A 27,968-nucleotide genomic window follows, 5' to 3' on the forward strand; every position below is an offset into this window, starting at 1 on the left:
CTAAAGTTTTGTACTTCCAAATGGTTTTAAATTTGGTAGAATGCAAGATGGTAATAAGATGACCGAGCCTATTGTTCTTGGTACATGTGTGAATTGGGACCACATGCTTAAGTGTTGCTGCGATTTTGGCACAGGAGCAGGCAACCCCACCAGGTACCAATTTATACTCCTGGGTGGAGAGAAGCAATGCAGATGAAGTGCTTTGGTCAAAGACAAAAGCGAAATGCACAGTGAGAGATTGAAACCCCTGACCTAGAGGTTGGGAAACCAAACCGTTCCCGTGCTGTGCAAAACCGCTTCCACAAAGCTTCCACTTGTTTTTAATACTGAAGATCATAGGAAATGATTATAAGGAATGTTAAATACCCAAAATTAGCTAAAATCTTGTGAATTATAATCAAGATGTACGTCTGCATTATGTGTGTACTAACATACATAATTTCTGAATTTGTGGTTTACAGCATGAATGTGAAAGGAGATTATGAACCAACTGATGCGCTTGGATTCATCAAAGTCAATGCCTTACGGTAAGGTTCTATTATAATTTTATCAGTTATAAATTTTACTAAAATAAGTTACCACGATAACTAAGTTTGTTAAGTCTGATTGGTTTTAAACTCGGCAGAATGCTAGATGATAATAAGAAGACAGAGTCTATTGTTTTTGGTACTTGTGTGAACATGCTAATTGCTCATTTGCATTATTAATATTTCACTAATTAGGTCATTTAGGCTAGTTACCACGATAACTAAAAAATGGTAAATCTGGTTTCAAACTTGGCAGAATGCAAGATGGTAATAAGAAGATGGAGCCTATCGTTTTTGGTACTAATTGCTCATTTGCATAATTAATATTTCACTAATCAGGAAATTTACAGTAAATCATAATTCCCCCAAAAACGTTTAATTCAGGTGAAATTGTAATATTTTTTTTCATGTTTTCATTGTCGCTGTTGTAGTAAATTTTTTGTTACCACGATAAGTAAAGTTTGGCAAGTCTGATTGGTTACAAACTCCTTATTTATTAATTCTCGGAGAAAAATCACACCGTGGGGAGGCTATGCTTTTACTGCGCAGCATAAAATAGCATTTCTAGTTTTCATGTTGTATGGATATAAATACTGTAATTGCTTATACCATTTTTACGTTATCATAATCATGTCAGATATTTGTTTTATAATCATACTCAACAGACAAGTTCAGATTATAACACAAGGAAATAATAACAGAAGAATTCTTTTGTGAGATATAGTGCTTTAATACTAATAGTTTCCCTTGCAATAATTAGCAATAAACAGGAAATATTGACAACCTTTTATCAAAAGTGGTCTCTATAAAGATTTTATGACTAAGAATTCCAAACAATTATTCAGATTCAGGGCTCAGTGGTTCAATAGTTATGTCAATTTTGACTTGACATGATTTAGACCTACATTTTGATACTTACATTTTATACAGTAAGTTAGTAAATGGTATAATACATCTATTTACCATATTTAAACATTTTAAATAATGCATGCAATTGCAGTCAGCAGACATTTGTTTTTTTTTTTGTGAATTCTCAGTATCACCCTGAATCTGAATAATTTTGGCTATCATAAAAGTTCATGTTAAAAATATACTCGTTAGACCTCATAAATAGATCTGTTACTAAGTGACAGGTAATGAGATGAATATTCATGAGCTTTGAAAATGTCCAGAATTTTAACTTTCATAAATTCCAAAGGAAAAAAATAATAAAGTCTTGCAGTATTAAATACAGTAGTTAGCAAAACATTTGCTTTTTACAACAATCCTGGCATAAAGGCATCAGGATCATTATGCTTTCCAAAGTAAAATTTGCTCAGCATAATATAGCATATTTTCTACTCATAATGAGTTTACACTTCTCTAAAATACATACCAAGCATGCTCAGAATAAGCCAGCTCAAAAAGATAAAACTTCAAAGTTTGTTCCAAGCAATAAAAACCACATCCCATTCTCACCCAAGACATTTTCAGCTAGGAATAGCGGGTTGAATCTTTACCAACATACATCAGCTCATTGCCTGTCACTGGAGATAGTCACTAGCTTCGGTAACTTACGTACCATCAGCGCTTTTCTTATACCTTCATGTTGTCTAACAACCAAATAATTATGGAAATATCCCAAGAAAAAGTATACCGTATAATCGAACAATTCTTAACAATTGTCAGCAGTGAATAGGCTTATCTATACAGTCTATACTATATATATTATACTCTACTGTCTGTGGTAAAATTTGGAAAAACAATTTCAAATAAAACATTGAATTGTTATTTATGGGATGCAGATCAATTTTCAGTGCAAAATCTGTAAATTGATAAGCAGCAAATTTAAGGGTAATTGGTAAGAAAAATCTCATTCTAATTTTTAAAATAAAAGCTAGTAACTTAAACATATTAAGTAATCGATTCAAATTTTGAATTTTAATCCTTTTCTTCTTCATGGACCAACCTGGTATCTTAAAGCTTCCATCCAATACCTTAGTAGTTAAGTATATTATTACAATTTATTCATCTCCACACAGACAGTACATCTTTAACCACTGATGTAGATATAAACTATTAATTTAATTAACATGATAAACCATATTATATATAAATGATATAATCAAATTTTTCAAGTAAAACAAATAGTAATAATTATCATTACTAATTACTTATTTACTAATTGATGTGTGCTTTCATAATAAAACTTTTTAAAAAATAATAAAAAAAGCATTATAATATTAAGATTTATAATAATTACAGTATATGAACAATAATATAATCATAAAATAAAATATAAAATTGTGAATGCTTATCTAAAAGTATAAACTGGTTTCAAACTCAGAATGAAATAAAAACAGCAAATGACTTAAATAGAGCATCTATGTGACTTAATTTAGTGATATTAAAGGATGTTCTGTTACTGCACAAAACAAAACCTTACTAATAATGTACCCATATACGATACACTACATGCACAAGTTAACCTTTAAATACACGATTTTCCCCAAGGCAAGTAATTTATTATCACTTGTCCATGTTAAAATCACTATCCTAGATACATTAATAAGTTAGTATGCATACCGTATTGAGGAATGGATCTAAGTACCTTATGCACATCAGTTCCTTGGGTTTACGCCTATCCCTTGAACATGAAATTATGTTGAGTTTAGATGGTAGGATAACGAATAACTACATAATTTCAAACAATAGCAAACGCTAGCATAGACGTCATAGTCCAACAACAAAGGTGCCATAGTAAGGCCTAGGTACCCCTATATGGCTAGTCCTAGGTAGCCTTTTTGAAGGTAACTTTCAATGAAAAGCAAGTGTGCTTTTAGCGAAAGTGGGCTTATAACCGAGGAACTACGATAACTGACTAGCCAAAAACCATGGGAGAGCATTATGCTCAAGCCCGCTATTCGATTAATGTAATCAGTAATAAATTTACTCGGCATTTAAGATGCTCAAATGTTACACAGTAGTTCATCTAATAGACCATGCAAAAGAGAGCCTGCTCCTTGTTTATTGTTGGTAGGTCTGTTACTATAACAACACAGTTACACATTGCTATATGACTTCTTTAAAAAGCCTAGAATGCTTTACATACAAATCACTCTCAAATTCACAGCATTCAAAAGCATTCGGTGCAGACTTAAGGTAAGGTTGTACTTATAACAATAATAGCAAATAGATATATGTAATCATTTCTTTTGTAAAAACTACAGTTTGCTTCTTAATTGTGAGATGTTAGTCTCTAAACATTTAAAATAACTACCATATTCTGCGAACATCAATACATGGGTTTTAATTTGTCATACTGAATAAAAAATACGTTCTCCAGAATTTCATTAATCAATTTTGAATGATCACTATTCAATATATAAACTGAGTTAAACACAGATGAATATCATATGTTATAAGCATCTTCAATAACAAAATATTAAGTAGGACTCTACATAATAAATGAATAAATCATAATAAGAGTATGGTACTTTATCTTTAAATAAGGAAAAATCACCTTAAACTATAAATATGTAATATAAAAAAAGTCTAAAAAGACAATACAATAATTAAGCTAAACCATATATAGCATTGTTTTTTCCAATAGGAAAATATTATAATATTAATGATTTCCATTATAAATAGTACATTCTGTTTCCTTAAAAGATTATGTCCTCTCAAATTGTCCATTCTTCTTGGTAACATTTTAATTTTTTTAGTTTTTAAATCATGGGATAATATTTGTTAAATAATTTTAACCATCATAATATCATAATAAACTATATTTCTAATCTCAAATATACACCTCACAAGTGAATTTATACTTTGACATGATTCTGAGAACAAATATCAAGTTAGCAGAGATTTCATACATACAAATATCTTTAAACAAATGAGGGAAAACCTTAAAGCCTTTTGTGTGGCGTTCTTTAATCCAATAGTTCCTTCTCTATCTAGTACGCCCTCCATAGGGAGCTTTATTATCAATCAAATCAGTAAGATTCATTACTTCCGGCTGTACACATACCAGCTGTTTGTTGAAGTTGCTGGGCTTGACATTTCTCCTCTAAAGCCCCTTAACTTTTTCCTGATTTTCCACCAGGTTTTGCTTGGGCTTTTGGTGTGTTACCAAAACAGTGCTTAGCCCACACCAAATTTTCCTACAATAATAATAATTTCCAATATCAATTAATACCAACTACTAAAAACTATCCTGCTTTTTAAACATTCATCATGAAGACATTTATTCTTCTGCCTGAAAATCCATTTTATTACTTTCCATAGTCACCTACCATAACTCATCATCATCTCAAACTACCATTGTTCCAATTATAAGTAACTTTGTAAATACAAAACAAACAAAGGTTCCAGACACACATCTTATAATTTATCTCTCAATTGCTTGATAAACATATCATACTGAGATCACAAAGAGCATTCTCTATAAAGTAAGAGATAGATTTTTATATTTTGATTTTATTAGACTTTGTACTTGAATTTTGTTTTTTATTGTACTTCTGATGTTTCCTTCTGTTTTTTATTGATTGTGTATCTTAAACTGTAAATATGTACTCTAATTCGGCCCTTTGAGCTGCTATTGTACTTATAGTGGTTTTGAATAAAGAATTAAAAAAAAAAAAAAAAAAAAGTTAAAAAAATATAGATAATCAATCCTACAATCATGACATTGTAGAAACGAACTTTCTAAAGCCTGCTCTCACTCACCCTCGCTTCAGGTTTCATGTTAGCCTGGTCTTTTATCAACATGTGAGATGTGTTAGGATCATTCATCTGTTCATTTTCCATCAATACAGGATCAACCTTACATGATAAATCATGCTCAGCAATGGCTCTACTTTCACGATCCAACAACTGAATATCTGTTGCATCCTGAAGAAAATTGTAAATATGATAATATATACGCACAATATATTTACATTTACATACTGTATTCACACACCATTTGGTAATTACAGTATTGTCATCATAATCATGTTACTGATTATTAACATGGTCATTATCATTAATTTCATACCTTCCTAAACTGTATCTGATTCTGGACAAACTTTAATTCTTCCTTTATCTTCCTCTTTTGTTCCTCTTCATTTTCATCAGTTTTCCCCAAAGGAAATCTGAAAGCAGTAAAGTTTTGTGTCATCCTTATTAAATCATATACAATGTAATGTATCATAAAAGACTTTTTTAAAGATTTGATATTAAATTGCACTGCGTTAAGTACCATAATGGCACCCTAAAAAAATAGTTTATTTGCATAGGTACAAAGGACACCTGTAGAGTTTACCAGCTACATTTCGGTAGCCCTGAAGAAATGCATACCTTGCGTATATTCATTGAAATTCTTTAAGAATACAGTATCAAATTATTCGATGGTCGGCATCAGACAAAATTAACATTGCATGTTATAGCATTTGCAACAATGTTAAATTCTTTGCCCATCCATGTTCTATATTTCATCATACCTAATGCTTTTTCAATGACTAAATTATACTGACCTTTGACCTGTTCCAAAGGATATGGTTGAATATTCAGTAGCCCATGGAGACTGAGCGAACCCAGAGTAATATCCGGATGGTTCCTGCAAAGCTGGTGCAGTGTGGCAATCAAGGTTCAGCTTAACTGGCACAGTGGGCGTACTTTTCCCTGCACTTACTTGTACAGGACCGGATATTTTGCTTGATGTACGGCATGAGCGCGATATTGGCTCAATTTTTGAAATTGAGATATTTTCTGGTGAGTTCAAAGTTACGGGCTCAGTTGATACCAAACTGGTTGACGTCATCACAAGTGGGGACAACTCGTTGTGTTTTTCAAGTTGCAACATCAACTTCTCACGCTGTTCATGATGATCAATATACTGATGTGATTTTTTCACCTCCGCCTCTTTTTTCAAATCATTCAGTGATAATTTCTCCATATCATGGAAATCGTGATACGGTGGTGCAGGATCTTCTTCTCGTGTTGAAACATGGCGTATGTAAGTTTTACTGAGTGTCGGCGTAAGCTTCGTACAGACTTCTTTGTTAGCAGGGACCTGGTAGGAGAGTGTACTTGACTTCCACATCTCATAAGCTGGAAGATAATCAAAGCGAGCAGAATTAGCTGCTTCTTTGAAATCTTCACTGTCTGTAGAAAACATCACACTGTCCTTTGAGGAATTTTGCCGGTACAGCTGAGCAAAGTCACCACCATACTGGGGCCTTTGATGGTTAGGCATGCGAGGTGTCTTGCCAGTGTGGAACGGTTCTACCTCATCGTCAAATATCGAGTCACTCTGTCCACTGTGTTTTGATACGTTTGGAGTCATTTCACTAAGCAGACCAATGAGCGCTGCTTGTCGCTCATTCAGTTGATCGATACTTTGAGCCTGTAATGAAATTCATATTTCATTATATTTTCATTTCCTGGTCAAAGGAAGTATAAATGTGAAAAACTGGCAAGTCCAGGACCAAACAAGCAGTCTCAATCACTGTAGGATTGCCAATAGGCCATCCCAAGTTAAACTAAATATGAACTTTAGGAATGATTAAAGGAGTTGTACTACAACAAAAAAAAAGAAAGTAAAGTTTAAGGGGACCATCATCCTATATAAAGAATATGATGGCAGTAGTGGCGATGATGATGTCAATGATGATATTACAATTAAAATGATGACATTACAATGATGAAATTGATGTTGAATTTGAACATTCAATATTTTAAACTCAATAGTTTCTTTCTTTTTTTATTTCAAATATGAGTAAAAAAAATACCATGCAGATGGGAAAATAATAGTTTTAAAAAACAACAAAAATAAATGCATACATATAACTACCACCTCAAAAAATATACACCCAAAATTAATTTAAAAATAAGTCAGAAAAGGGATCACAGATGGGGATAATGTCAGGTAAATGTAATTTTAAAAAAAAAAGATGAAATTATACAAGGGATGTAAATCAGGGAAAGGGGTCACGAAAACCAATAGAAGCTGTAAAACATGGAGAAAAAATAATTAGGGAGTGATGTTTATAGTAGAGTGAGAGGTAAATCAGGTAGGGGTTGTAAGTCAAGGAGGGAGATGAAAAAATAAGAAGAATGCACTTTAAATAAAGGAGAGAAGGACATAGTAAATATGACGAAAAGATAAAAAGATGCGAGAAATGTAAATAATAAAGTGAAATGTAAATAAAGGTAAAACGCCTATAGATGAGGGGTGATGTAAATCAGGGAGCGAGATATTAAAAAGAATAAAAACCAAAAAGTGCAGATGTAAAGCAGGGATTGGTAAAAATCAGAGAGGGGAAGATATAAATCAGGAAGGAAGAATGAATCAGAGAGGGGGGATGCAAATTAAGGAGGGAGAAGTGATGACAGGCAGCACATTGGGTGACCTTACCCAAGTTGTCCTCGGACCAATATTCAAAATAGTTGATAACTGATCATATAAAACCAAAAAACAAACAAAAACTAAATAGTCAAGTAAACACCACTCTTCTTCCCATTTCCAAAAAAGTGTCTTTATGTGCTTAATATTAAAATTATTTAAAAGTTAAAACCACTATATTTCGAACTAAGATTTGTTTAGTTGTAATACCAACTAAAGGTACCAACAAAGAAACCTTGGATTCTAGAAGTGATGAAGTTAAATCAGTCCATAACTCTCAAACAACATAATAAATAATTTATTTTAGGTAAAGTTTTCTTTTTTACCAAGCAAGAAACATATTAAACATACCATTTTCACTACTGTTAATTTGTTTCTGCCATAGAAAAAAAAACTTCTAAAATAGTGTATTTAGAAGCCAAATAAAATTACTTGGGCATTTGAAGGTGGTAAGTAGTTTGCATACCTAATATATATTTTTAATGATATCAATTAAAATTCCTAACAAAATGCATATACTAACCATTTACTGGAAGATCACATTAAACAAATAAAATTATAAGTCAAAAATGCAATTCTGTTTTATTAAAATATTTTGAAGAAATAAGAACCTTACATTGTAACTCTGAAACACAGGCATTTCAGATCCATCATTTCTTTTTTCATTGGATTCTTTTTCTCTTTGTGAACCATCCTGAAACTCATCTCTTCTGTTCCTCAAATCATGTTCTCTAAAAAGCAGACCATCATCCATCTTATCTCTTAGGAATTCTCGTTCCGTGGATGAGTACTTCGGTGAAAGAACATCCTGACCTATAGCTGCAATATCTTCAGAGCCCCTACTATATATATGGTGATCCCAGCCTCTATTAGCTGGTTGGGGAGGGGGATAGCCACTGTAGCCTCCGTTTCGTTCTGATGAGTATGGTGGTTGTTGACGATGTTTATTTGCATCGTTTGGATGGGAAGTATAATAATAACCCAGTTGATGGTCAGTGAGTGAGGGTTCTTGACGACGATGATCGGAGTGTGGAGGTTCTTTACGGTGATGATCAGGGGATGGAGGTTCCTGATGATAGCCAGGTGGATATTTTCTGCTCTCATGCTTAGGGTAATTCGGGTAAGCCTCGTAAGGCCCATTTTTGAAATGTCTATAAGGCCCTGGTTGTTGGCCATGTACTGGGGAATGTCTGCCTAATGGAGGATGGCCATGTACAGCTGGTACACCATGTGATGGACCATGAGGTGGAGAGCGCCCTCGTACAGGCGCATATCTGTATCCTTGATGAGAATATGCATCATAATAGTATTGATCTGAAATTTCAATCAAAATTAAATTAAAAATGTATTTATACAATATAATTTAATAAAAATTCATAGTAAAAACAAGAAACTGCTGTCCCAGAACAGGCAAAAAGCACAACACAACCTACCAAATGAAAAAATAGCATTAAGCAGAAATTTTGAATCAATCTTACAGTATCCATTTTTTCAATAAAATGAAACATTTTCATTATTACATTTAAATATGTCATACATCTTAAAGAAAATTTTTATACTGGCAGATCAGTGGTTTTCAATATCTGAGCATAATATTACTGTCAAAAACGTGAATTCTAAGATCAAAATTCTCTTGATTGAAGCCGGTACTCACCATCATAGTGATACACAATATGAGGGTTGGAAGAAGGGTGTCTGCCATGACCATACACCCTAGTTAAACTATCATCCTCATTGCTTTGGAGATGGCGTCCGTGACCATACACTCTTGGTACAGCCTCGTCTTCATTGCTTCGGGGGTGAATTCTATGACCATACACCTTTGCTATACTCTCCTCCTCACTGCTTCGGGAATGGAGTCCATCATTATGACCAACCACTGCAGCAAGTTTAGCGTTCTCATTACTTGGAGAGCTACTTTCCCTAAAATCATAAAAATTTCCAATAATTTTTTTGTACAATAAAACAATTTACATAGAAAACCAGAGCCTTGCAGGCGTCAATGTTCCTATGCATGATACATGACTTAAAAAGTATGTGTGTGTATATATATATATATATATATATATATATATATATATACACACATATATATATATACATATATATATGTATACGTGTATATAGGTAATGTAATTCGACAGGCAATTACAGTAATATTTTTAGCAAATTTCTTTGAAAAAATTCGTAGGCATAAGGCCTAGGCCTAGCTAGGTATACAGTAATTTCATTTTACAGTAGTTTGGAATGATATCAGGAGTGGGGGTGGTGGCAGTGGCCTACAATTTATTTGAAGCTATCTTGTGTCCGATCGTCAACACCAGTTGGGCCCAATCGTCTGTCACCCGAAGTTTTCATTACGATGATCAAGAACGTATACTATCTAGGCCCTAGGCTAGGCTTAGATTGCTGCCGTCACTCTGCTACGTATACTACTACGGCATAACAAAGAAAGCGACCCACACCGTGCATTCTTAAATTTTACACACATTATTAAAATATAGACGATAACATGATATCACTGACTGAACGATCTACCACCCTCGCATCGCAGTAACTACTGTACTGAACTAGGTCTAGCTTAGGCCTAATGTTTTTGTGGAAAGTTAGATAGTCGTTATGTACCCAACAGTCGGCTACCTTTATATCTTCACTTGTCTTCAATTTGCATTCAAAGGGTACATTGCTGCATAGCCAACTGTTGGGGATATAGTACCTTCATATGACTACTCATACAACAGAAAAAAACATCGTCGCATGGAGTGAAAAATGGAGATCTAAATGAAAAAACGATGTATTTCAGCAAGTATTTTGCATTTATTCAGCAAGTGTTTTATTTTAGGCCTTCTTCAAAAAATACCTATGCTACAGCAGTTGATTTTTTTTGCTGTAAAACCAAATTAGTTTCATCCGCGCCGACTTGCTGATCATTTGCGTGCGCCCTGACTGAACTTTGCAGAAACTTCACATCGAACTTCGCATCGCAAGGTAAAACAAAATGTCGAAAAACTTTTCTTTGATGCATGCGCATTTGCATAAATGTCTACACACACACGCACACACATACTACACACAATAAAAAACAAAGGAAAAACGGTGAAGAGTGATTACAATAGTTCCTATTGCATTACATGCATAGGAACTAAAAATCAATCAAATAAGTTGTTTTTATATGGGAAAAAAAAGATCTACACCTTACAGAATTGAACTGAGTTTTTATGAGATTAGAAGAGTATCTAAGCCACTATGCTTACCTGTCCTTATCAGGTAAAGTTGTCCTTGGTACTGGTGAAGTTATGTTCCTTGCATGGCCTAATCCCCGAGGTAGTAGGGGCGGCTTCTGCTCAAGTTTGTCACCAACGCTTGATTGGCTTGTCTGCCGTGTCATTGTCTGCATCAATCTACGACTTTCAGCACGATGCCTGCAAATTGAAAATGTGAAAATTTTAAAAAGTTATTCACAAAGGCATAAATAATTAAACTTAAATAAGTGCTGTTGTCAATTAGCTGATGCATGATGGACTGTACGTTGATAGCGACACCAGAGGCGTTTTGTTCAGTTACAGACAAGACAAAAAAAACAGGACAAAGGTATACATGAGGAGTAATACAAATTGGAGGGATTGATAAAACAGGAGGAAGCAGTTGAAAAAGATTGGAAGGATTAAAAGACAGGTTGAAACAAATGGAATGGAAGTTAAAAAAAATGGGATGAATGATATTTGTTTAACAGATGGGGATGAAAATAATTTAGTTTATCATAATCCTGCACTTCTTGATTAAGAAAAACATGTGACTACATAACTATATATGTTGAAGTGAATTATACTTACTCTTTCCTTTCTTTATCTGAATGAGCAAAGGTACAGTTTGAACCACGAGGGCAGCCTCCCTTCTGAATGTCTCGACACATAGTTGTTTTAAATGTCACATTCGGAGTCTATAAAAATGATAGAATGAAAATGAAAAGTAAGGCAATAAAATGTACAGTATATCTCGGTTAGCATTTTTATTACCTTGATAGTCGACTTTATATTGTCACTCTCAGTTATGTATACTATTTCTATTTAATATATGTATTGTAAGATGTCCTTTATGACATTTCCAAAAAATTAATCTCATATGGATTACACTTTATGACAAAAAAAATCTGAATATGAATTTTTATATCAAATAAACAAACAAATCAAAATTTAAAAAAATAAATCAATAACAATTATAATACAAATGGTGTAGGGGAAAAATATTGGCTACCCAAAAGGAGTTACAAACATCAATCTTTATCTATTGGTTCACTAATTCAATAACAATTAGTGAACTGGGATCTATAATCACTTTCTTTACCTGCTGGTTCATCATTTTCCTTGTGTGGCTGAAATTTTGTGCAAATTCCACAAAGCCTTGAACAATCAACTTCACAGCTCTCATCGCATTCTCGCATTCTTCCCAAGATGGACAAATGCCCTCTGTGATTACAAAGCAAATAAAATAATAAAGCAAAAGTCACATAAAATGGCAAATGTTGACTATATTGATTGCTATTTTAGGAGGAGGAGGAGGATGAGGAGGAGTATTTTGGCGTGAATCACACCAAGGAAAACCCACCAAGTACGAAGACTTGTTTCCAGTGGGGTCCTTCTGGTAGTGAATTGGGCAGTACACTGGGAGACAATCCATAACTCTTTTCCGAAGAGTGTACTGCATTCTTTACATGCACATGCGGCATAATGCACACGGGACCAACGGCTTAAATGTCTCACCCGAAAGACGGCGCACTATCTTAACTAGCACCACCAGTTTAGCCGACTGAGCTAAGCCCCTCACTACCAATAAACTTGTGATTTAACGTGGAAATTATTCAGGGGTCCCAAGTCTCCCGCAAGATGCGGAAGTCTCTCAGAAATCAACTTGGTCTTCCGCACTCGCGTGAACAAGCAAAGATCTTTCTGACACTCACCAATCCCTCGGTAAGTCCCAAGGTTTGCATGTTTTTAATACTGTACTATCAATTATCTCCCCGGCAAAATACAGCAAAATGTGTTTAAGGAAGCTCATTAAATTACATCTTCTGGAAGTTGCTTCTCCCAACTTGACACACTAGTAAATTTCAGTAGACCTTACCTGTGCTTCCATCTATCTCGGCCAGGTATTCCAGGTGAGGCTGTAGTGACTTCAGGTTACCTGGATCACCAGAGCGTTGCAAAGCAATAGTGAGTTCATTGATGCTGGACGAAAATGATGCTGGCGTCTGCAACTGTAGATTAAATTCATATAGGAAATCATTAGATATTAATGTTTCCTCATACTTTGAGTTAAACATTTAGGCACCTGGACAAAGGATTGGAAATAGCAAATATACCACTGGCTTACTTAATGGACAAAGCTACTAAGCCAATCCCACCCCTTGTAATATGCTGCTGTCATTTATAGAGAAACATGGCTAAGTGTGCGATTGTAAAGATACACATACAGCCTCACTTAAAGATCAGCACATTCTGAGTGGCCAGTTGTTAAATTTGATAGCCATTTCAGAAAAAAAAACCCATTGTATATTATTGTACATTATAGGTTTAGGTTAGGGTTTTATTTGTTTTGTAACACTCCAGCAAATTACATTAATATAGCAGATGAACATGCTATACTGAAACATTCTGTCTTTGGTGAAAATGTGGGAAAACTATTAAATGAAAACACTGAATTTCCCATTTAAAACACTATGTAAAGTAATCAACTTCCAACAAGACACATATCAAAAATCACTCGAAATCCTGACACTCATACCAGACAATTTAAGGGATAAAAGTATAGGAAGATATTTTCTTGTTTGCTCAACTTTGATAGCATATCTTTAAACAGATACTTTTTTAATTACCTTGTCAATGATAGACTGCATGTGTGATTTGTGATTTAGATCACCATATAAAAGCGATGACCATTGCTCCGGTGAGATCCGCAGACCAGCTTCCATCGCAATCTGAACAATCTGAGCATCATGCTCTCGTCGTAAAGCTTCGTAGTTACGGAACTAGAGAAGAGAAGATTAATAGCATCAGCATGATAATTACTCATAAATCCATCTTAGTATTGCATGACACAGCCCATCGAGATTTTTCGTCATGTTAGGTTTCATAAGAATGTGTTGGGTAGGCCTAGTTCGTCAGGAGAGAATCAAACATGATTAATGTTCTACGACGAGGCCTCAAAACAAATTGTGTCAAGATGTATCATACAACACTTAGTTGGCCTAAATTAGATAGAAATTAATAGGAAAAAATCAGTATATTTTATGTATACTATGGAAGAGGGAATAGCTTTTTTTCTGAATTATTTAACTCATTTCTTTTTTCTATTACATTTGTATTTTTAAGTTCATAGTCTGAAATCAAGCAATCAAAGAGAAGATACTTTTTATCCTAATTAACACATTTCATTTTGCTATTAGGTTTGTATTGTTAAGTTCACAGTCTGAAATCAAGCAATTAAATTAGCTTATTGAAAACTTTTCTTTTCATAAACATATCAACTACAGGTTTCAGTAGCCTTGATCAGGTAAAATGACAATGATATATTGTCTTAAACTATCATGCAATGCTTTGGTGGTTTAAATTATTTCTAAAACTTTGCATTGATTTCACTTCCTAAACCTGGTTTGAATCATGTCTAAAGAACTGCCCTTTCATCATGAAGGGTATAACATGCCCTTGACCTAATTTATATTCGGGTATATAAAGACAGAGCACAAGACTGACATTACAATGAATCAATAATGGATACACAATCCAAATCCAAAACCAAAACAGCACAAACAAAAGAAGCATAACTATAAACAGAAACAGGGAACATTAAAATTATTACCAAGTACAAAATTAATTCTATCTCTATCTCCTGCCTACTACTACCTAGATAATGTATTCATTTTTTAGAAAAAAAAAGACCATTTAATACTTCACTTATAGAACAGAAGAGATAGAAAGATGTTGAAACCTTAATTACATTACCTCTTCTTTCAACTGCATAAGCGAAGAGTCTGCATCCCGTTTTGTGACCTTAAAGCACGAGGCTCTGTATAACAACTGCACAACATGTCCAACGCTGGTCTTAGAAGCTTGCGGGAACTGGGGCTCAAGTCGCTGAACTACAAACAGCACAAGAACTTTCCTGGACAATGCAGTGCCATCTTCCAAGGCCAGCAAAACAAGCTTTAGTGTTTCCTCTTGCATAGCTGCAAATTTGAAAGGAAAATTTGATGAAATTCTTTAAAACTCTGTTCACACTATCATATTTTATGCGACAAAAAAATGTGACATGCCCATTCTTTGGCTGTAATATGACACCATCATGTCCATATTTGGGCACATCATGTCCATATTTGGGCACATCATGTCCATATTTGGGCACACCATGTCCATATTTGGGCACATAATGTCCATATTTGGGCACACCATGTCCATATTTGGGCACATAATGTCCATATTTGGGCACATCATGTCCATATTTGGGCACATCATGTCCATATTTGGGCACATCATGTCCATATTTGAGCACATCCTGTCCATATTTGGGCACATCATGTCCATATTTGGGCACATCATACAAATTTGTCACATCAAATTCGATAGTGTGGACAAAGCTTAATCGTAGCCAATTCACACTGCTTTCAGATTTTTCTTAACATAAACCCCCAAAATTTTTGAAAATGATTAATTGTAAATGTTCTGCTAAAGCTAATGTATATTTACACTAGAGACGACGACGACATATCATCGCATAGTTTGTATTCTTCAACACTGTGCACACCTGTATCGTGTCGCTGTCGTGTCGTAATCGTGTCTAGTGTAAATGTAGCTTAATTGGTACAAAAAATAGGTTACATAACTATAGTTTGAGGGAGTAATATTATGGCACCTCTACATGACCAGAAATGGCACTCTCAAACCTAAATTTAAATACAATTTTCTATTTTCTCCACTGAAACAGCCACTGATAATGAACCCTGATTTATCGATATGGCAGCTTGAGTACACAAATCTCAAGTGCATCTGTACCAATATACCTAGGTAAGTATTTACCTGGGCCTAGGAACTGACAGCCTCTTCCACGCACAGCAGCCCAAAGATTTGCTGACAGCTGCTGAGGATTCTGGTGCTGAAGAATGAGTTCTGTCACAGTACGCTCTCCAAGTGACCTCGCTGCCCTCAAAGCCCTTGACCGTCCTTCATCTTCAACAAGCTGGCAGTTAAGAAGCGCCACCAATTTTCTTTGCATCGGTCTACTAAGTGCACATGCTCCAACAGTAGTACCACCTGTGGAGTTCACCAATTTAAAATGAAGGTGTTAAAGATGATTAAACATGTGATAGCGAGAACCAAACTGAGATGATTATTTACAATATTCAGGTAAAGGAAAACTGAATGCACATACTGGATTGGATTGGATTTCTTTGGTGCGATAGACACCAAGGATAGCCCATACAATAAGACTTATTTCCAGTGAGTTCCTTGTGGTGGTGATTTGGGCAGTACACAGGGACAATCCCCTACTCTTTTTCTTAAGAGTGTACTGCATGAATTCTTTAACGTGCATATAAGCCATTTTGCACGCAGAACAAACATTTCATTTTATTTATTTCTTCTTATACATACAAAAACACACAAAAGAACAGGATGACGGCAGTGCAGAGAAGGGCTTCCAAAAAAGTGAACTCAATCACTGTCAATGTTGGTCTCCCAGAACACTGTTTCAAACATGAAATTTAAAACTATAATAACAATTTTGAAGAATGTAAATAACTAAATATACAATTTAAAAAAGCTAATCATCACATGCAAGTGTTGATAAATGAGATTTAAAATTCCTAATAAATAATTTTAAATGAATTACAAGGAGATCCCTAATTTTGGATGGGATAGTCAGCTTAAACCTCACATCCAAACAATGGTGCCCTTTTTGAAACGGGAATTTCAGACATCCAGCTGAAACAGAAGGGGAGCAGCGATGGGAATTCAACTGGGGACCAAGATATTTCCTCGATTCAGCGTACACACAGTGGCTACCACCAGTTTAACCGACTGAACTAGTTGCTTTCGCAATATTGGTAAACCAGAGTCAAGGGTAACCAGGTGCAAATGATTAAACCATGGTACCATCTGAGATACTGTATGCAGTTAAACAAGTACTGGTTTTTCATTCCTATAATTCTTGCCTAGACCATAAATGGGCTGAACATAATTGATTTCTGCAATAAAACGTCTATAAATCTATAAAACAGATATTATTTTTATATCTTACTGTAAATCAATAATGTCTCATTGGAGGAAGTTGAGGACATAATTTGATCTTTTTAAATCAGCAATTTAATGTTTTATTTGAAATTTTGAGGGGGTTTTTCAGTTATTTCTACAAATGTTACACCACTTATTGAACTGAAAAATTATAGGATCCACACACAACACAATACAGAATCAAATGTAAAAAGGCACAAAATAAAAATAAATTGATAAATACACCAAATCATAAATTGAGAAACAGGATGATAGAGCTACATCAGTTTATAAAAGATTATCTGATTGGAATTGCCAACAATATAGTACAGAGGCAGCAACCGAAAGGAAAATAATGATGACGGATTTCTTGGATAATAGATTAAGGAAGTAACTGTTCAGTGTTTTTTTTTAATTTTTTTATAAACATTTTTTTACTATTATTTGAGTCTTCCTTGTTCCTTGAAAGTTACTGCACTTCCTTGCGAGGGTTTTTTGAGTCGGAAACCAGGAAGTTGGCGTACAATACCTATAAAGGTAAACAACTATAGGAAATGTAGAGTAAAGTGCACTTGTCAATTTCACAGAGGTATATACGGTACACTACTGTAAACTATTAATATTAAACTAAAGGAATTTACTTTGTGACAGTTAAGATTAATTTATTGTGACAATAGAAATTCATTTTCTCTCTGACAACACAAAAACATAAAATACACAATCAAATTAAGCTACAATATAATATAATGTTTAATAAAGATTTATTGATAGAAAAAAATATTTTTTTTTGGATCATTATTTTTAGCATTCAGCCAGTTCGCAAAAAAACATATAAGAAAAGTTTTGCCATATTTATAAAGTTTATATAAAATGAATTAATAAATAAGTAGCGTTACACAAGCTTACCTTTTCCAAGAGGTTTCAAGTATAGTGCTAACTCTTCAACACATTTCTTAGCGGCAGCGTAATGTTTAACATATTGGTCAATGATGTTAGACGGCATAACATCCCTCTCCAGTGAGATTTCGATCCCAACCAGCTGCAGAAGGGCAAAGTTTACCGGAAGCTCGTCCACATCCCGCTGGATAGTTGCTTGGTCGAACGGACACTGCTTTTTGGAAAGAGTTGCCAAACATCGTTTGCACATGGTGTGTCCACATGCTAGACTGATTGGTTTGTGTGCATTCTCATTGAAGACTGTATAACAAATTGGACAGGAGAGGAAATCTGTCCATTGGGGCGGTTGTACTGGCATTGTGCCCTCTCTGTCACATTGTCATACTGTCAGTAAATAAATAAATCTTGAATAGGAATAACCCTCTGTGGAAAAATTGAACAATAATAATCAATAATGGTGTTGATAAATAACATTAACAATTCATAATAATCCGATAACATAATAACAATGTTGACAACAATGAAGATGTAACAATGTATAACAATTAACAATAAAAATAACAACGATAACTATAATAATAAGAACAATATTAAATAACAACCACATTGACAATTATAATGATAACAATAATAACCACGGCAATTAATAAAGGCCTCCCTCCAATTAAAGACCACCTTTGGGACCATGTTTCCCAGTTTTTGGTCTCTAATTAAATAATAAAGATAACAACATTTGTTAATGGGAAAATAGAAAAGTGGTCCTTAATTGGAGGGGTACTTTAATAGAAGTAGACCTGTATAATAAATTGTATTGTTTTTTATGTTTTTCACTATGTGAAAATGGATGGTGATTTCTATATCCTGTGTAACATCCTATATGGCTGCAGTTTCTGCCTCAGTTTACTATACTGATGTGTAAAGTACTGCATGAAACAATGCAAAAGTTTGGCATATATAAATTATTTTCTGGAACTGACCCTGAGAGTCTGTTCAACGTATATATCCTGGACTGAACGTCAAGGATATCACCATAGATAGCAAAACTACCGGTATTACTAAATACAACTACAATGTAGTTATTATATATATTATTGCTTCGCTTTTAATTGCTATCGTGCTGTCGTAGACTGATTTTCCTCAACTACTGTAAAATCCCATCGGGAAAAACCAACGCCAGTCAATGATATCCAATTGTAGACAGCTGTCAGGATGGGGAAAACCCAAATTCTCAGCGCTTGGGTCAAGCAAAAAGAATTGGCCCTTGTTGATATATCCATAGGAAAAAACCAAAAAAGGAGTGTGAACAAAAAAATTTAAGCTGCACCCAACCAACTTTCTCTCTTTCTGTTTCATAATTTTGTTTTCTTTGGTAAAATAAATAAATAGGCCTAAACAAAATGAAACTGATTACTCATGAATCCAGAATCCAGTAGGCCTATTGTGAATGTCCAATGAATTATTGGTTGAAAGTAATCTAGACATTTTGCTAAAAATGATTTTTTTTTTTTAGACACAATTGATAGGTCTAATAAATTCCCTTTTTAGACCTATATCTTTAGAGCTATATTTTTAGACCTGCTTCTCTGATTAATGATTACTGTATGTCTACTAGTTTAGATGTTGATTTTTGCTAGGGTGTCTGCGACCCAAGCTGGCAGGCCTTGTGCCTTGAATTGCAGGTACACGACACATCACTCTTCAATTCCTCTGCATTAATGTTTGTCAGTATTTTTTTAATTTTCAAAGCTAATCAGAATTAATTAAGGTCATAGAAATGAAGAAACATTTTTTTTTATTAAAAAAGTAAAATAAAAGTATTACAATACAAAAAGAAAATTAAAATATGAGTAATAAAAATAAACAGAAAAGTATGTACATGGTTATAAGTATAGACCAGGGGTGGGCATAAAAATGGGTTGGAGAGACAAAGTGAATTTTTGATTTAATGTAGAGGGCTGCACCCAAACTTTGACACTTCTAGAAAAACTAATGCACTGCTATTATACCACTTCATGGTAGGTTTTAATATTAATTTATACAGATTGTCAGTGTCAATTGAGGTCCTTTATCATGTTGGTGACACTAGCCTGTCTGTCACAGTTGTTATGGACGAAACATACAGCACGTCTCTGGACCATTTCAAGCATATTGATATACAGTACTTAGCTTCATGTGAGATCGCAAAAGATACATATTTCTGATGAGGTTGGACAAGGGCCAAGTATGCAGAATTCTTGATGGCTTTGGAACATTCTTTTATGTTTCGTTTCAATATACCGAATATTTGATTGACTTTTTGCGTACTTGTGAAAGTTTTATATGAGTAAGTGACTAAGCAACAACAGGGCCTGGAAATCTATCAGACTTTTTGCATACTTGTGAGTGTGTATATAGGTAAGTAGTGACTAAGCAACAACTCCATAACGATCGAACTTTTTGCATACTTGTGAGAGTGTAAAAAAGTGACTTAGGCAACGGCTAGTTTTCAGCATAATAATAACAATAATAATAATATGTCGGTCTTATATAGTGCTTCACGTATAAAGCCTCTTACTGCTTCACATTACTACCCCAGTCATTGGATCAAACATGTATGGAACACATACTCAGCTCCCTGGGAAGAATTCCATAATATTGCAGCTAGTAATCAGCGCAGTTGTGTTCGAACCTACCAGGTACCCACTTCTGGATGGAGAGAGGCAACCGTAGATAAAGTGCCTTGCACAAGGATACAAGTGGTTTGCACAGCGAGGGTTTCGAACAACTGAACACGAGGTTGGGAGTCAAAACCACAACCGATGTGCCAACCGCTTCTACATTACTTGTGACAATGTAGAGTAAGTGCAAACAACAGCATAATATCTATCAGATTTTTGTATAACTTGTGATATAGGAGAAAGACACTAGCAACAGAGAGGACTTTTAGTAAACCGTACATTATGAAAGAGTGTATATTGAGTAAGTGACTAAGCAATAGCCGGATTTCACCCATAAAAAAGACCTTTATCCATACTATAATGCCTTTCACATACTTGAAAAGCACCATTATGTAAGTGTTTCTGTTGTTAAATAAATTATATAATTACTGTATGTATGGGTATAATGATTCATTCAGAGAAGTCTTTGGACATAAACAATCAGAATCATTGTGAACCCAGTCTTTTATATTTCTTAGTCTAAAGGGCTATTGTCATGAGGGGTTTAAGATACAACAGTAATTTGCCAGATCTTACGTAAAAAGCTTTTTTCTTACGATATACGTATAAATGCACAAAATTCCAATTGTGTTTAAATGACAAATCTAGTTTCAGGCTTCGCAATTGTATAATATAAGGGTGGTTCTGAGGTGACTGAGTAATGATACGTATAAATATGGTATTAGAATTAACTGTAAATTCAATTATGTGCATTCTGAGATTGATGCACAACCGATCTGAAGAAACATGCAATACTTATGGCAGTTCTAAAGTGGTGAAAATGGCACTCTCAAACTTGACAATCATTGGTTCACTTTGAGTAGGCCTAAAATTATATAGCATACAACCTACAGTACTAAATAGCTACACAAGGCCTTTCATTGCTAAACTGCATAACCATATGTTTACATAACTGATTCTAAGAAATGATTAAATTAAATTTTAACATGAACCTAGAATGATGCTTCTATTGGATCTTGGTAATATAAATAACAAAATACTGATTTTATTAATCCCTTTTTGCAAAATTCTTTTTTTGTACTAAACGCAAAAATTACAAGAATAACAATCGAATGTATACTGGTAAAACTTATTGGTCGATTATGCAATCTTACATACTGTAGACCTACATAGACTCTTCATAGTATAGTAAATATCTGCAGACCACTACTGTATTATTTATAATAGATAAATCATAATATCAATTATACTTAAGGTTGAAATATATCTAGCCAAAAAAGTACAGCAATTATCAATGTTTACAAAGCTGGAAATTACATTATCAGTGTTTGTCACTCCCAAGTTATCAATGACTTGTATTCCTAGAAGTCTATTTATAGATAATAATTACAAAATTCTACTTGCTTCTAGTACCTGGGTACTTCATCACAAATAAAACTCAAAATTAAGAATTTACTAATAATACTGGCAATCCCAAATCATCTTGCATACCATGCCTCTCCCAACAAACTAAGGCATTAGCTTCTCTGGCCTACTGATGAGAAAGTAGTAGTGGCTCTAGAATATAGTCCTACAAGGGTACGATAAGGATCCAGAGGAAGGGGATAAGCCCTCTAGTGCCCCCAGAAAAAATCCCGAGGATTAAACCTTCTGGTGCCTACAAAATATTGGCAATTTTGTGCAATTTCTGCTCAGAAAAGTTTGAGAACACATTTATGTGAAATGAAGATGATTACACAAGAACCTAAGGATAAACTCAATTTAATGTATTACAGCTTGTAAGTAGAAGTGCTGATTACCTGTATGCTGGTTTGTGCATATCACTCAGAAGAATGAAGGATGGTACCAGAGTAAACAGATGAAGGAATACAGTATGGAAAGCTGAAGGTGTTAGAAATCACAAAGTTATCTAAGCTCCATATCAGGAGTCTGGATATAAGAGCTCTGAGATCTACCATCAAATGACAACAATACAACAATACTGTAAACATGTACATTAAATGTAAGATTTACTCCAAAATGTACAGTAATGTTTATAAGCCTATGTTTGGTTAGACTTCGTTTCCATCATAAAAGAAAAAAAGATCAAAGGTGGGTGATCATCATTACTCAGAAGGCAGTAAAATCCTTGATTTCTTTACACAGTAATTTATTATGTTTCGCAGCGTCTTATATTTATTTATTATACAATTCATTAATCTTATGATAAATGGAAGTGTGACCAAACTGAAAAAGGGGTATAGAAAATCAAAAATATTTTTGTATAATTCCATATTGACTTTATTCTTGATTCTTTTAGGGGTTGTATGAACTAGTGCATCGGGGTAACCTCTTAATAGTCTCCAAAGATGTACTGGGTTCTTTAAAGTGCACATGAGCCCTGGTCCTACGGTTTATAGTCCTTATCCGAGAAGACTTGTTCACCCAAAAGAACCATAGGCGAGCATGCCGTTCGAACCAGCGCCAATATTATGGCTGAAGGTTGCAGCACCCCTGCCTTAACAACTCGCCAATGTGATGTGTGATGTGCTTATGTATGGTCACTGACACGATGTGATGCTATCATAAAGTGATCACATTTACTATAGGCTTGTCAGATGTTTTTGTCAAATAAAATTTGATAGTTTGGAGAGGGCTTTAGTGCATCACATGTTCCATCTACTCGTATGTTTACTTGCAGTTTAAAAACGTGAAAAATATTTTTGAAACCCCATTTCTAATGCTAAATAACACACATTAAGGTCTAATCGGCTAACCTACTATCACAGTGGCCGGCTCCATGGCAAAAAACTTACATTTGTCGAAATTTCAAATTTAGCACTAGCATCCAAAAAAACCAGTGATTCAGTATTTTGACCAATTTCAGGTTTTTGCTGCTTATGCTATATGAGATTCTGGAAAACAATTCTTCAACTATCATTTAATAAATCTAATTTTTAAAATACACGCATCTAAGTTGAACTACTGAAAGCTGATTTCTCAGAACCTACTTGGCAGATATCAAATGATTTGAATACACAAGAATAGATCAGTTCTTGCCAAATAAACACCTTTTTAAAGATTAAAACCTGAAGAATTAAAAATATCCCAAAAAATCAACATATGTAAGATTTTGCCAAAGATGGTCACATCACCATGGAAACAGACTGGATAGTTAGTATTTCGATACTTGGAGCATGTATTATATTTGAGATTAATCAGTGGACCTTTCAGTTCAAATTCTGGCAAGTTCAAGTTGTTTGTAAAAAGAGTAAATTGTAAACTTACCAAGTCTTTATTGATAAAAAGTACTTTAATAATAGGTAAAATACAACTTTATGTCTGTACAGTGCAAGTGTGACTTGGAACGCTGCAGGCACAGACTTGATATTTATATGATGTTTACAAATGGTGACAAAATTTATTCATCACTACCTAATCCTGCTACAATACACAAACAATGCAGAAACTTTTTGGAGGGCATCTATTTATAGGTACATTGTAATGTAGATTGGGAAAAAGGTCATAAACAATGTATCCTAGTTGGCATCTATTTATAACTGTGCTGAAAACCTATTATAAAGTTCTAGTACAGTAAGCATGGCTGCTATTTACATTACTAATATAATATTTGTATTTAGATTTACTGAAGTGACACATTAAAAAAAATTCCAGAAAACTGTCGAGTACCGACTAATTTGTAATAAATGTGTAGCATATGAATCATTATTTCCAATTAAAATAACTATTTAAAAATACAAAATTTAGTGTTTGGATGCTTTAGCACTCATTCTTGAAGTCTCACAAAAAATTTTCTTTGCTTGCTTACCAGGCTCTGACATAATGAATTCTATATACAGAAAACAGTATAATTACGTTTTTTTTTAATAATTGGAACGGAAAATATATTTAGAGCTATATAATAACTTACTTAATAAAGTAAGCTTTTTAAATATGTAGTAGTATTAGCTCAAACACATACTGACTGCATTCTTGATTTTTCTTTGTTTTCTTTATTTTTTTAATTTTTATTTTTTTTTGGAGAATAAATATGGGTAAATTTACTAAGAACTATTAACAGTAAAAAGGTACAGTACTCTAAGTGTTTTAATAATGTTGATAACTGGAGCAATAGCAACAAGAACAGTATCAATTAAGAAAAGAATTATAACTTTGTTTGGTAGGATGCCTTAGCACCCTCTCATGGTTAAAATCTGGAAATGTCACAAAAAAAATTTGTTGTGCTATACTAGGCTGTGATGTAATGTATTCTATATATAGAAAACGGTATTATTTATGTATTTGTTAATTGGCATGGAAAATCTTTTAAGAGCTGGTATTATATTGTTAATAAAGCAACTTACTTAAAGTAAGCAACTTACAAACTGACTTTATTAGGTCTCAGAACACATTAGTACTCCTATATCTTTAGGCACAAACTTTTAAGACAATCCTTTCTTGTGTCCCCTATTCAGAATGGAATAGTCCTGCACTCTTGTGAAAAATTGAGCCCTAGTAAAATCTTTTGCTTGCTGATGAAAACTCAAATAGGTTGTGAAAACATATAAAATAAATTCATAATTTTTTTTTTATTGATTGACTACAATTACCATTTCTGGGAAAGTGGTAACTGACCCTGCTTGTTTTAAAATTGAAAACTTAAAAAAAAATAATAAATAAATATGTGCATGAAATGCCCAGGGCAAAATGTATAAGAACAAGTTGGGACTTGAAGCAGATTAGCTGACTAACAGTGGGATAACACACTAAAGTAAAAATAGAGTTCTATTTTTATTAGTCCTTTCATAGTGCCCATTTGTAGAATAATTATGAGTTTTTAGCATAATTTTGACCCCGTAGCATATAGCATTAATGCTACACATAATTTCATCAAAATGTAGCATAAATGTAGCATAATTTAGAATTGAAAAATAACTTAATTTTAAAAGAAATAAATTGAAAATAAAAGTATGAGTGCCACTTCTGAGCATCTAGAGGTGCCTATTCTTTAAATTTTCTAACCTCACCTAAAAAGGCAATTAGGTAAGGGGGTGTTGCAGCGAATGTGTTAAATCTATTTTTTACCACTGCATACATGTCGGGCTGCGTCGGCCGACGCTGTCTAAGCTGGCCTTAATTTCCCCCCACCACGCACCCCCCACATAATTTTATTTGTCACAGTGGCCACATTGCCTGCCCCTCTAGACTTCATTCAGATAACAAAGGATCAAACACAGAAAAGGCATAACAGTAGTCTATTAAACAATAACTTCACTTTATTGCTCAAAATACCCAACAACCTCATAAATGACCAAGTTCAATTTTCACTTTCTTACTATTTAGGGACTGAATAACATTTTAAAAATGAGAAAGTATCTTTAAAAAGCCCCAGGGGAATTTCAAAGGCCTAAATAATTTAATGAAGTGCTTTCTTAATGGAAGAGGTACGGTAGAAATGTCCTTGTTTTATTTTGAATTCTACTCAAAAACACAAAGCGGTTGAGGAAGCGATGGTATAAATTCAAAAACAGCTTATAAATGAAAGCTCTACAAGATTTGAATTGTCCTAATATTTCAAAGGTATTAATAATAGGTAATAGTGAAGCAGCACACAGAGACTAACTTTGAAGATCATGTATAACATGAGCTTTTCAGTCTAACACTTCTATACAACTACTTTCACATTTAAAAAAAAAAATAAAAAAGGTGACATCTCAACCATCCTACCACCAGGTACCTAAATACCCCTGGATGCTGCGAGCAAATGTACCAAAACTGCCATTCCAAGAATAGAAGTGAAAGAGTTTCCGCAATAAGTAAAGTTTCTAAAAACCCTAATTCCATGAGAGTCAAAGCTGATCTGATTTTTTATTTTTTCTACAACTTAAAATAATGATATAGCAAATGGCACCAACATGCCATAGTGTATCAAGATAGCAAAACTTAAGTTTAAGGTTAGGGTCAAGCCAGCTCCACCAATTAAAAAATACATCATATTTTTTATATCTTTTAGACCACAATATTATTTATACGGATTGGCAATCAAAATAACATTATTTGGATAGGCAAATTGTTATTTTTGGTCCGACGATCTCATCGTGGTGTCGAACAATGGGGGGTGGGGGAGGATACGATGCTTAATCCTTCATTTCATTTCATTTCTAATTTTAACTGATAGCCAATCTTTCCAGTGTGCTTTCCCACAGCATTGTTTTTTTCCCAGCATTTTGCCTTTTAATACAGCTCCTCCCTGACCCACCTATCTTGTTTTCAAAAGCACAGTATGCTGTACATTTTTTACAACGATAATGGCAAAATTCAGCAAATTGGGTTGAGTTTCGGAAAGGTGGCCACGGACTCGCCAAGCTGGGTTTCGGCAAACAGGGTTTTAACAAACTGGTCGGATACGAGTCTACACTATATAGGGCGGGTGTCAGCTAACTATATCTTGCACTAAACTTGGGCACAGACTAGCCAACTTTATGGGTACGAGCTAGCCAAAATTATGGGTAGGAGTTGTGGGTACAAGTTGGCATGGGTACAGGTTAGCCTGTCGGTATTCCAGGCTAGAAGGTCCTGACTCCTAGGATTAGTTAGACCTAGGCCTAGTTATGCCTCTAGGCCTAGGGCCGCCAGGCTAGAGCTAGGCCTAGTTCTAGGATAGGCTTTGCCGCAGGACTACAAATCCTAGCCTACTCTTAATTGCCCTAGAGAGTTAGTTTGTGTCCTCACTTCCTTACATTGAAGCATTGAACAAGCTCTAACGTAGGTCTAGCTAGGCCTAGACATTTTCTTACCACTAGGCTTATCAGTAGGTTGTTCCACTCTGCCGCATAAAGGTAGGCCCAACGCAGTGTGTCAACATCAGCTTGTGTTGTCGACACATTCACCCAGACCCAGACAACAGTGACTGTGCCTGAAAATTCACTAAGTAAACGTAATAGTTCATGACACCACTAGGCCTCTGTCTACTTACCAAACGTGTATTAGACGTTGAAAATATAAAAACCATATCTTTTTAATAGTCAATCTTTAGCTAGGCCCTAGGCTATAAGTGGTATACACAACAAATCGCATGAATGTGCAATACGTTCTCACTTAACTCTCGCCCTCTCACACAACTTCCGTTCAATATTGGAGGTCGCGTTTAAAGTTCGTTTCCAATTTGCTTCAACGCGTCATTAGATTTCGCAAACAATATAAATTGATTTCAGCGATATTTTATTATTATTTTGATACCTCCTTCATGGTACAAGTGACACAGACTGTCAACCTCTGA

The 27,968-nt window shown here is 34.3% G+C and overlaps 1 protein-coding gene across 2 annotated transcripts; it reads right to left on the reverse strand.

Annotated features, from left to right (window-relative positions):
- Positions 1–1,233: 1,233 nt before the first annotated feature.
- On the reverse strand, positions 1,234–27,802 carry LOC117102232 (roquin-1-like). 2 transcript variants are annotated; one of them, XM_033242458.1, is made up of 15 exons: positions 27,666–27,802; positions 18,063–18,476; positions 15,966–16,199; positions 14,895–15,118; positions 13,769–13,921; positions 13,018–13,150; positions 12,241–12,362; positions 11,730–11,836; positions 11,151–11,318; positions 9,551–9,819; positions 8,513–9,210; positions 6,026–6,897; positions 5,548–5,644; positions 5,238–5,402; positions 1,234–4,672 (listed from the first exon to the last, which is right to left on the reverse strand). In XM_033242458.1, exons 2-15 carry the CDS (start codon positions 18,409–18,411, stop codon positions 4,589–4,591), a joined length of 3,675 nt encoding a protein of 1,224 aa, XP_033098349.1. In that variant the 5' UTR covers positions 18,412–18,476; positions 27,666–27,802; the 3' UTR covers positions 1,234–4,588. The 2 variants fall into 2 exon arrangements, with proteins under 2 accessions (XP_033098349.1, XP_033098355.1); XM_033242464.1 differs by lacking the exon at positions 27,666–27,802 and adding an exon at positions 23,978–24,130.
- Positions 27,803–27,968: the final 166 nt, after the last annotated feature.

The sequence above is a fragment of the Anneissia japonica genome, unplaced genomic scaffold (assembly GCF_011630105.1).
Source record: "Anneissia japonica isolate Jap-2015-1 unplaced genomic scaffold, ASM1163010v1 scaffold1005_len2656397_cov198, whole genome shotgun sequence".
Taxonomy (NCBI): domain Eukaryota; kingdom Metazoa; phylum Echinodermata; class Crinoidea; order Comatulida; family Comatulidae; genus Anneissia; species Anneissia japonica.

Excerpts from the sequence above, each read along its gene's own strand:
- LOC117102232 (XM_033242458.1), bottom strand. The coding sequence starts at position 18,411 with ATGCCAGTACAACCGCCCCAATGGACAGATTTCCTCTCCTGTCCAATT. Across the intron at positions 15,119-15,965 it reads CTGTCAGTTCCTAGGCCCAG|CTATGCAAGAGGAAACACTA; the intron begins GTAAATACTTAC and ends TCAAATTTGCAG. Across the intron at positions 9,211-9,550 it reads TATTGTGTATCACTATGATG|ATCAATACTATTATGATGCA; the intron begins GTGAGTACCGGC and ends TTGAAATTTCAG.